The sequence below is a fragment of the Periplaneta americana genome, chromosome 8 (assembly GCF_040183065.1).
Source record: "Periplaneta americana isolate PAMFEO1 chromosome 8, P.americana_PAMFEO1_priV1, whole genome shotgun sequence".
NCBI lineage: Eukaryota > Metazoa > Arthropoda > Insecta > Blattodea > Blattidae > Periplaneta > Periplaneta americana.
In genome coordinates, this window is record NC_091124.1 from 21,092,523 (window position 1) to 21,104,360 (window position 11,838).

At 36.7% G+C, this 11,838-nt stretch overlaps 1 protein-coding gene across 2 annotated transcripts in view; it reads right to left on the reverse strand.

Annotated features, from left to right (window-relative positions):
- Positions 1-9,162, reverse strand: part of LOC138704559 (1,5-anhydro-D-fructose reductase-like) — a 60,794-nt gene extending 51,632 nt beyond the window's left edge. Inside the window, exons 1-3 of one of the 2 annotated variants that reach the window (XM_069832589.1) lie at positions 9,006-9,162; positions 2,521-2,688; positions 1,544-1,744 (exon numbers count right to left, since the gene is read on the reverse strand). In XM_069832589.1, coding sequence (XP_069688690.1) covers positions 1,544-1,744; positions 2,521-2,688; positions 9,006-9,080 — 444 coding nt within the window. In that variant the 5' untranslated portion in view covers positions 9,081-9,162. The remainder of the gene's footprint in view (positions 1-1,543; positions 1,745-2,520; positions 2,689-9,005) is intronic. The other variant, XM_069832591.1, reaches the window with a different exon arrangement.
- Positions 9,163-11,838: the final 2,676 nt, after the last annotated feature.

Genomic DNA, 11,838 nt, shown 5'->3' on the forward strand with positions numbered 1-11,838 from the left:
CGAGGAGATTTCAAGAGATAACGAATGGGCTATACCTAGCTTCATATTAGGAGAGTGAGGGTCACGGATTCTAAGGTATTGTTAATTATACTCGAAATAGGCCTAATGGTCTTAAAATCGTCTTACATATAAACATGGACATAAACAAATGATGTGATGTACATATCTTATTATATCATGCTCTTTGTTTGAACCCAAATACAGTTTTGAAACAAGACTAGGGCATGGTCCAAATTTTGGCCCGAGATTGTAAAATAACTTCATTAAAAATCATTAAAGGTCAATAATAAATTATTTAAAAGCATATACTTGAACTGATTTTAAATCCTGATTAGTATACATTATATTACCACAATCTGGTGCATACAGTCACGAAGTTTGAGGTGATTTTTTGCATTTCTCCCGATACAATGCTTCAAGCGGTTAGCAACTAGGAACAGTAGATTTGCGATAATAGCGATCCTAGTGGCTAGCAACTAAAGTTCAATCGTCATTGGATGCATATTCCCTACGTATTGAGCTTCGTGACTGTATGTACTAGACTCTGATATTACTTCATTACATTATTGCATAATATTTTGTATTTATTTTACGATTGTATTACTTAATAATTTTTCATTTTACTTTATTATTGTTTAAAGGAGCCGTCGCCCCTTGGATTTTCTAGTTACCCTGTTCTTCTGTGTATTACGTGATATAATTTCATTGTATTTCTTGTATTTATTATTTCATGTATTATTATTATTATTATTATTATTATTATTATTATTATTATTATTATTATTATTTTGGTAGGTTATTTTTCACTTAATTTTGCTTACTTATATCCGATTAATTAAATTCAACAATTAAATAATTATTTTAGTGTAGACTTAAGCGTGTAACATAACTTTTTGACTATTTCATGTAAACTCCACTCCCGGCCACAAGCTTTTGCTTCATCGGGAGTGTCAAGCAAAAGTGTACTATTATTATTTTTCAAATAAAGTTATTATTATTATTATTATTATTATTATTATTATTATTATTATTTTGGTAGGTTATTTTACACTTAATTTTGCTTACTTATACCTGATTAATTAAATTCAACAATTAAATAATTATTTTAGTGTAGACTTATGCGTGTAACATAACTTTTTGACTATTTCATGTAAACTCCACTCCCGGCCACAAGCTTTTGCTTCATTGGGAGTGTCAAGCAAAAGTGTACTATTATTATTTTTCAAATAAAGTTGTTATTATTATTATTATTATTATTATTATTATTATTATTATTATTATTATTTTTCAATTTTTGGCAATTACAACCTTTGTTAACTTAACACTGTCTATATAATATGTAAAAAGACACATTTTTTTTGTGTGTCTTGAATGAAAAGTCTCTTTAAATAAAATTGCAGAAATTAATGAAGATGTATGGATCGTTTTACAGAAGTTTCCGCGAGATAAACTTTTAATGTTCACCATTTAAGATAATTAAAGTAATTTATGTTACACTGCTTGTTGTGATTGTGGCAGGACTTATTTCAATGGGTAGGCCTACCTTCCATAGGCTGACGTGATCAGTTGAAGGATCAGTGGCAGTGGCTCCATTCTCATCCATTGGCCATAGGTCCTCTCCTATATCTTTAAATCCAACAGCAATGTGTATCAGATATAAGTCAACATAATCCAGCTGGAGTGCTTTCAACGATCTCTTCAGGTACTTCTCTACAGATTCTGCATGATTTCCTTTCGGTGGAAGCTGGAAAGAAAATTGGATTTATTAAACAATGACAAAGAATTTTCGAAAAATTAAGATTAACTTAGAAATTATAACACTGAGTTGACGAATTTACTATAACGAAAATTGTACACCAAAGTTGTAGGCAAACTAATAACAAATTATATAAATCTGGCTTTTCAGGTATAATTCCCTGTAAAGCTCACTTAAATAATTTAAAGGAAAAAACTGTTCTAGGACCGGATATCGAACCTGGGACCTTTGGCTGAGCGCGCGAACGTTCTACCGACTGAACTACTTAGGAACTATGCTAGGCTTAGGTTCAATTTTCCTGTTATATCCACGTACTTCAAGTGAGTTGACAGAACGTCAGAGCCCAGAACATTGAGTGCACAATTACTGTGTGACTTACATTTGTGGTTTTCTGTTATCGAAACAGTACCGCGTATTATACAAATCTGTATAATTTGTACAACATGCATTACTGTTCCGATAACAGAAAACCACAAATTTAAGTCACACAATAAGTTTGCACTCAATGCTGAGCTCTGGCATTGTCAACCCACTTGAGGTGTGTGGATATAAGAGCGAAATTGAGCCTGGTTATGGTATAGTTCGTGGGTAGCTCAGTCGGTAGAGCATTCCAGCTATAGGTGCCGGGTTTGATACCCGGCCCTGGAACAAATTTTTCCTTGAAATTATTTAATAAAAAGTTGATAAGAAGTCTGGAATGTAGGACTATAATTCATTCTTGACCTTGCTATGGAGGACGTGAAGTACGAATAATGAATACATACCTTTGTCACTATAAAGACATCTTCTCTCTTGAGCTTGCCAGAGTCGAACCACTTCTTCAGAGTCTTCCCAATTTCTGCCTCATTCTGATACATGTAGGCCGTGTCTATGTGTCTGTACCCCAGCTCCAATGCAGTATCGAGAGCGGTAGCTATTTCATCAGGCTTTGACTGTCAATGAGAAAGAGTAATGGCTAATCTTACAGTACCCATGTACTATTTCATAGACCAGTGGTCGGCAGGTTAAGAGTTTGTGACGTTAGAGCATGATCACTCTTGTTGAGCACGTGAAGTGATGCAGTTGAGTTACAGTCTAGAAGCGGTAAACATGTGCAGTTTCGTGGCAGCATGTAGGCCTACATTATTGTTCGGTAGAATTAGTGAAGTTGTGAATTAATATGCAGTTATTGTCTGTATGCTGAAGTACAGAGCTGTTATTATCAAACGTCCCAGAAAAGAGCGGCCGGCCGGCAATGCCCTGAGTGGTTTCCGCCGCGCGCTAACCGTTTCTCCCGCGCAATCGAGCTCCAGTAGCCATATGGCATTCAGTGTGCTTAGAAGTCGTGTAATGAAACTCTCGATTCTTCAAGTGTACAACGTCAGTGTATAAAGTGTAGTGATTATTGTATATTTAGGTAATGCCTAGCAACAAATTCCACTGTGTGACCATGTGTATGCAGGGTGATTCACGAGGAAAGGTAAAAAATTTAGGATGTGACTTCTGAAGTCATTCTGAGTCAAAAAGTTCATATGAATATGGGTCCGTTTTCGAACGGTTACGGAGATATGGCTCTTTGATTTCACAAAAACTTCTGAAATTCCAATGTACTAACTTCCATTTAGAGACAGATAACGGACAAATTTAAAGTTTATATTCACGTATGCATACATTCCTAATATTCTAGACGTCGGGGTCGATTTTTCCGCACATTTTCAAAGGTACCTCTTTCTGCTTCAATGCACTTTTGCGCTTGGGCGTGAATCGCGCTCATCGCTCGGGAGAGTTGCTCGTAGCTGTTCTTTATGCCGCATCCAAAATACGGTCTGTTAGCGCCTCTCTCGTTTTCCCCTTCATTTGCTATACTAAGTCTTTCATCCAATCCCATTGACAGTAAGTACTCTTCGATATGGTACCCTTCTGTTCGGAAAGCGTCGTTCATATTCAGCAACGGCACGCAAGGAACTTCCATCGCACAAACCATAAACATAAACAATATCGGCATATTCTGAAGTCAAACATTTATAAGGTATCTTGAAAAACACAACAATTCCGATAACTGTACCTGTATAGCTACTGTACTGTAAGTAGCTGACTGAACTGCTGTGAACTAAGTGATAGTGGTATTTGTGTTATGTGCTGGTTCTGTGTCATTGTCATTACATCAGAGAAGGGCAGGCGATTGGACATTTGTAATGCCCTACTATCCGGTTTGTTTCTCTTATCTACATCGCTCACAATGCAGATTCTAATGTTACGTCATTCATTGCGATCGGTGACCTTGTATCACGTTCTCACGTCAGCAGCATATGGTAACGTCTGATTCACGTTGGGGCGAGACGTTTTACCAAAAAAATGCATCTAGCTCCGCCATCGTTCGAAAACGGACCTATGTTCATATGAGCTTTTACACTCAAAATGGCCTAAGATATCGTATCCTAAATTTTTTACCTTTCCTCGTGAATCACCCTGTATAACAATACGTATATGAAAGGCAGAAGGTCGTGTGCGAAAACAAGACAAAAATTTCGAATAAAGTTTCGAAACAGACCTGTGCCTTCTATCAAAACAATTAGACGACTCGCTAAAAGATTTATAGAAACAGGCTCAGTGAAGAATCGAAAATCAAGCAGAAAACGTAGTGTTCTTACGCGGAACGATTGTGAGTTTATTTCCAACAAGATTCCGCCACTGCTCATACAACTGCCGTGTCAATGAGGGAATTGAGGCGTATTTTCGGTACGAGACTAATCAGTAATAATTTGTGGCCTCCACGAAGCCCAGATATAACACCCTGTGACATTTATTTATGGGGAACACTAAAAGGTAGGGTTTATAGGAAAAATCCTCATTATGTAGATGAACTACAAGACTATATACGAGAAGAAATCCAAGCTATCAACGATGTGGAACTTCAGAGTGTTGTTCATTCGTTTAGCAGAAGATGTCAGTTGTGTGTGGCGGCAAACGGGGGCCATTTTCACAAAGTATTAGGGGCTGCAAGACAATAAACGCTTTTAAATACAGCTTAAAAGATAACCTTAGTATTTCACTCCAATCATACTGACTTAAACTATCACTGACTACATCACATATTCATTTGTATGAGGTGTCGCCCACCTCATTGAATACTACACGGCTACTATGAAGTAGCCAATATGTATTATTATTTATTACTATTTAATACGAGAAAAAAAGAGCATTACGAGAGAGGCTCGGCCGGCGCCGTGGATCGTGTCCCGGCATAGCTCAGTTGGAAAGAGCGCTCAGCGCGCAGAGCTGAGAGGTCCTGGGTTCGATTCCCGGTACCGGTACGAATTTTTCTCATATTAAATAGTAATATCACTGACTACATTGTTACTTCTTCATTTAGACATGCATCCTGATAGTGCTGTATTTTCAAAATTGTCTCATAATAATCTCTTTCTATTATGCAACATTATTTGAAATATATTAACATTCTTTGTATTTTAGCCTAATTCTGCTACACAGTTTGTATTTCATTGTTTAATTAATAGTTCATAGTATTTAATTCGTAAATAATCTCTTGTATACATGTAACTCTTTCCTAAATCAAATTGTTGAATTCTTTGTAACTTCATACATATGTATGTATACTTTTTGCTGGTTGACTGGAAGAGAAGGCCTTACGGCCTTAACTCGCCAGCTAAAACAAATTATTATTATTACTTTCAAGGAAAAATTGTTCCGGAGCCGGGTATCGATCCCGGGACCCTTCGCTTAGCACGTGACGGTGTCGTGTATAGTTCCTGGGGTAGCTCAGTCGGTAGTGCATTCGCGTGCTAAGCGAAGGGTCCCGGGATCGATACCCGGCTCCGGAACAATTTTTCCTTGAAATTATTCAAACCTGCTTTACAGGGAGCTACTACCAGAAAGCCAGATTTGCATATTATTATTACTATTATTATTATTATTATTATTATTATTATTATTATTATTATTATTTTCAGCAACGACTGTGAGCATGGTAAGTCCAAATTATTGAACATTTATTGTTAGTACTGTTATATATCGGAGAAGCGCCGGAGAAACGGTTACGCGCTCGGCGGAAACCACGCAGGGCGCGGCTGGCCGACGTATGATAATAATAGCTCTCTATGTAGCCTATAGACATGAAAGACAGATTCAAAAACAAAAAGGATCTGACTAACGTCTATAGAAACATTCCCCAGGCAAGCGTCCCTCCACCTTACATAGACTTACAGCTAAATATGTTGCGCATATTTGGGCCCTCTTATTTATGTGAATATTTATTTTCGTGCATCAAGATCTGAGAACTTCAGCACAGGAACCAAATATCAGATCTGAACTTGGAAAACATTCTTTACTTATTTTTTATCCAAACAAGGACTCCAAATATCACAAAAATATTTATGGATAAAATAATAAAAAAAAAAAATGCTAGAAAATGTGGTGGGCTTGCGCATTAAAGTGCATATAGTGTGTTAGTAGGATTTTATCATTTTTATTTGTGTGTAAAAACGTTTTCATACTTCAGTTAAAATGTTACTACTTTTGAGTAAAAATATATCGCTGTAAAACTTAATTATAGAACGAAATGTTTTGTCTATCGCAATTACCACATTACTTTCATTTTATTATAGAAATTCTACTTTCAGAATATAATCTGTAATGAATAAATAATTGTACCTGTGATTTAGATTAATTCACTATGCTATTAATATTAAAGCGGACGTATTAAGTACGGGCCGCCACTGTAACATTCACCCGTAGAGTATCAGCATTACACCGCCAATCCAGAGCATCGGTTGCCGATTCTCTTGGGTCAAAAGAGTTGTTTTAAATTGCTATTTATTCTCTCTTGATATTTTAACACAATAAAATAATGTTTCTGACAAAATTAATAAATATATGTACCTAAACATTGATTTACAGTAGAACTTGGTTATAGCGACCTCGTTTTGTGCGACACCTCGCCTATAACGTCAAATATTCTGTGGTTCCAACTAATTCTCCATAAGACATACGCTTTTCTACCTTGCTTAATACGACAAACGTATATGCGTCTACCTCGCATATAATGTCATTTTCAACTTCAGTTTAGAATACGATTTTCTAAGAACCAAAGTATTTTAAGAAATATTTTCTTTAAATCTGGTTACCTGGCATATTCTTTACTCTCTCCTTCTGTCATAGATTTTTGGAAGACAGGAAGATTCCCCATCCCATTGTAATCTGTCCAAATTCATGCGGTATTAACGGTACCTGTGTGCGGACAGTTTCGACCTAACTCGTTGGTTTCGACAGGAAGTTTTCACTAAGTGCACGCATTTTAACGTATTATCACAGTCTACTATATGCAGTCGCGAAGCTCAATATGTAGTAAAAATGCAAACACGGGTAGTTGCCCACCACTATGATCGCTACTATCGCCTCATCATCGCAGATCTCTCTCCTAGCAGCCGACAAAATATGTTACACTTTCGTTGTGTTCTTTTGGAAAAATTATCCTTCCATTATTGAAATATTAAATGCATAAAGTTAATTTATTATTTTAATTAAGTATATTAAATTCCACCATAAACTCGAAGATACCTGCAAGAAATAAGTTAATATAATTTTTGTTTGTGCAAAACGAACTGAAATTTACTATAATAGCTTCACTCATTCAAGATTATAGCGATAATTAACTATGAAACCAATAAATATTAATTTGAATTTCTCTTTACAACAATAATAATGGAAATATGAATTAATGGAGTAACTTACGTGTACCGGTACTTGTAGTGTAGGCTTACGTAGTTAACAAAGTGAGATGAGGTTAAGAAATAATTATCACACCAGAATTGGAAATAAAACGTGATCAATAAATTTTATTGTAACAGACTTTTTCTACGTCTCAACAAATAAAAATAACAACAAAATTAACAGCTATAATTAAACATATCATTTGAAGAAAAAGTAGGCCTAAGCAATAATAATGCCACCAGAATTGAAAATAAAACGTGATCAATAAATTTCATTAAACAAACTTAATTTTTCTACGTCTTTAGTAAAATAACACATAAAAATAATAACAATTTATAGCACTACAAACGTCTCCTCCTTGTCCCATATTATTATTGCAATTATATTTTAGCCTTTAACATTTTCATTATAACCAATAACGAACATTTCACAAGCATCAATGTGAAATACGCAACGAGCTAGCACTCGATAGAAATACGACACAGTCCAAAGTCGACCATGGACAGTCTATTGTTTCTAGTTGCTAACCGCTTGGAGCGCTTTATCACGAGATTTGCAAAAAAACACCTCAAGCTTCGCGACTGTATATAGTAGACTGTGGTATTATAGTATGGCACTAAAAGAAATGTTTTAACCTTGGAAGAAAAAGTTAAAGTGATTAATCAAATTGAGAATGGAATTAAAAAAGCTTACGTCTATCGTGGATTTGGCCTAATTAATTCCACAGTCCAAACGATTTGGAAGCGCAAGGATAAAACTGTTGCTGCATTTGAACAGAATCGATAGAAGCTAGGGGAGGGAGCAGTGAAATTGTAACTGAAATTATGAACATACTCGTAGAACGTAATTTGGAAAGTGTGTATTGGGCAAGTAGGAGACAACAGAGTAAAATGACTGATTACTTGACTCCTAAGTAAAGAAGTTTGGTGAGTACTGAACAAACTGTTTTAATACAGAATACTGCATTTATAATTGTACGTGTATTTTATTAAGTTCATGATACCGTAAACTGGAGTTACTCTGAACTCAGAGGAAACTTTGACCATTTTTTCAGAAAATCATATTTAGATTTCTACATGCTGCACTTGTTATAGATGGAGGTAAATTTGGTATGAGAATGATTTTATGATAATTTACCTCCATCTATAATAAGTGCAGCATGTAGAAGCCTAAATATGATTTTCTGAAAAAATGGTCAAAGTTTCCTCTGTGTTCAAAGTAACCCCAGTTTACGGTAGGCTTAAAAGTGAATACATAAATCTAAGATAAGCCTAATTAAATGTGTAATTTTTCATTTTCCACCTCATTAGACTGATAATATGAATCTCAGTTACTACGACACTCGTTTATAACATCATAATTTTTAAGGTCTCTTAGATGTCGTTATAACCAAGTTCTACTGTACAGTAGTTCTCTTTGAAGAGAATTTCAGATGGAATAATGATTTTTTTAAATAAATAATATGCATTATTGATACTTTTATTCTGTTATTGATTACGAATGATTAGTGTGAAACAGCTTATTTCCTAAGATGACTAACCTGCCAGGTGCCCAGGCCTACAATAGGCATCTTCATTCCATTGTGAAATGTTACGCTTGTCAATTGTGAAGGCATGATGACTTTGTTGGAAGAGTTTGGTTGCGACTGAAGACAATCTACTTATGCTGAGACTTTCAAACATCCTTTTATATAATATTTTATCTCTAAATAGAAACGTTGTCTACTTAAAACGCTTTCTTAAAGATAAGAGGTTTCAAATAACATTGGGAAATACTTAACATCCATTTTGTAAGATAAGAGGTTTGACATAACGTTGTGAAATACCTGTCGTGGTCTAAGGCATCCCGCCTAGGACTCGAGTTAGGAAATGCACGTTGGTTCGAGTCCTCATGGGGGAAGAAAATTTGTCATGAAATTTCGACCAGTGTATGGGACCGGTGCCCACCCAGCATTGTGATGTACTTGGAGAGATACGATAGGTAGCGAAATCCGGTAGCGAAAGCCAGTTGTAACGTCTGGGGGGTCATCGTGCTAACCACACGATAGCCTACCTCAATTCTGGTTAGATGATCGTCCACCTCTGCTTCAGCATGTGAACGTGAGGCCAGCAGCCGGTTGGTGGGTCTGAGTTCTTTATGGGCTGTGGCGAGACGAATTATTATTATTATTATTATTATTATTATTATTATTATTATTATTATTATTATTATTATTATTATTATACTCTGTTAGACAAGAAGAGTAATGAATGTAATATCAGAAGAGCCTCGAGATTTTGAACTTAATAGAACAAATATAAGAACACCGCTAATCCGAACATGACAAGGGGGGGAGAGAGAGAAGGGGGCAAGAGGTGGAAGAGAGGAGAAGAAGGAGCGAGAGGGGGAGTGGGTGAAGAGCGGGGTGAAGGGGTGGAAGGAGGGAGAGAGAGGTGGAGAGGAGCAGACAGAGAGAAGGGGAGGGGAAAAGAGATGGAGAGGTGAGGCGGGGAGAGGTTGAGAAGAGAACGGAGATTGGAGGGAGGGGGAAGAGGGAGAGATGGATGGAGGGTGAGAGAGAAAAAGAGAAAGGGAGAGAGGGTCGGTTAGGTGGAGAGAAAGAGGAGTAGAGGGGAGGTAATGGAGAGGAGAGAGAGAATATTTTAACTGAATTTAATTTCTGTTTAATGCTACAGTATTTTGAAACTCAAAATATACAATAAACAGTAAGTTATAGCTTATTTTATCACTAGTGAATGACTTAGTCTTTGTTTTCTACAGGGTGTTAGGAAAAAGGGGTTTAATATCTTAAGAGGTAGTAGAACTCATCAAAACAAGTAAAGAGTATTTACACATGTGTCCTGAAATTAATATCTTCCGAGATATTAGACGATGTGACTTTCATTCATCATAACACATCTTTCTGCTCGACGTCTTATGAAATCACGTAACATTTCAAACCCCTGGTTCATTAGCAGCTCGTAGTTAAAGGTTCTTAGGCAGAGCCGCCCCTATAAAAATCTCCTACAAAAATCTTGACATTTGTTTGTGTTTAATAGTAGAATAAAGATTTTCAATAGAAGAGAAACATCGAAATTTTACTCGGCTCGTTCGTTAATAACGGTCAATATATTTGGAACTGTTGGTACCAATAGATGTTTTTGAGATAGGCTAGGTTAATAATAATAATAATAATAATAATAATAATAATAATAATAATCCTTGGCACGACAGCCCATGAAGGACCATGACCGACCATCCGGCTGCTGGCCTCACGTCCACATGCCGAAGCAGAGGTGGATGATCATCCAACGAGAATAGAGGTATCGTGATGAGCACGATGATCTCTCCAGCCGTTATAGCCGGCGTTCATAACCTGATTTCGCTACTTATATAGAATTACAGAGGTTCAACATCTACTTTCCCTTCCGCACAATAGAAACACGAGGTGTTGGTTTCTTAGTGGAATCTGGCTGATAAGGGTACAGCTAAGGCGTAGAGATCTTACGCCTTGAGTCGTTGCCAACATTTTCTAGCTCTGAGTTTTAAAAAACTCTCTTGGAGAAGGGAAAAGAAACAATGTCTGGCGCTCCATTCTTGAGATTATCTACGTGTCTGCTCTCTCATTCATTTTACGGTAGGTCATAGGCCTAATTGGCATTGCGATGATAAGATGAAGGAGTCGTTTAGTTATTCGTTGACACAACTTGCATCCCTGATATCTCATAAAGTGAAAGTTTTTCAAACCTCCGTCAGGGACGGGAAAACAACGTAACGGAAATTCTAACGCGCGAATTAGTTTTGGCTTGTCCTTCGTAATATGAGAATCGGAATTGTATGCGGTTGTGAACTTGTGTTTGTGACAACCGTTTGCGAGTATTTGACAACAATGAATTACATACATACATACATACATACATAGTCTACATACATACATGCATGCATGCATGCATGCATACATACATACAAACAAATTAAAATCATGGTTTATTTAACGATGCTCGCAACTGCCGAGGTTATATCAGTGTCGCCGGTGTGCCGGAATTTTGTCCTGCAGGAGTTCTTTTACATGCCAGTAAATCTAGTGACATGAGGCTGTCGTATTTAAGGACACTTAAATGCCATCAACCTGGCGGGATCGAACCCGCAACCTCGAGCACAGAAAGCCAGCGCTATACCGACTACGCTACGAGGTCGACTACATACATACATACATACATAGCCTAAGTGTTGTGGCCAAGGGCAGATCTTTCACTGCAAACCCAGCATTCTCCAATCTTTCCTATTTTCTGCCTTCCTCTTAGTCTTCGCATATGATCCACTAATCTTTTTCCTGGTTGAGTGTAAGAGAAGGCCTTACGGCCTTAACTCTGCCAGGATAAATAAAACCATTA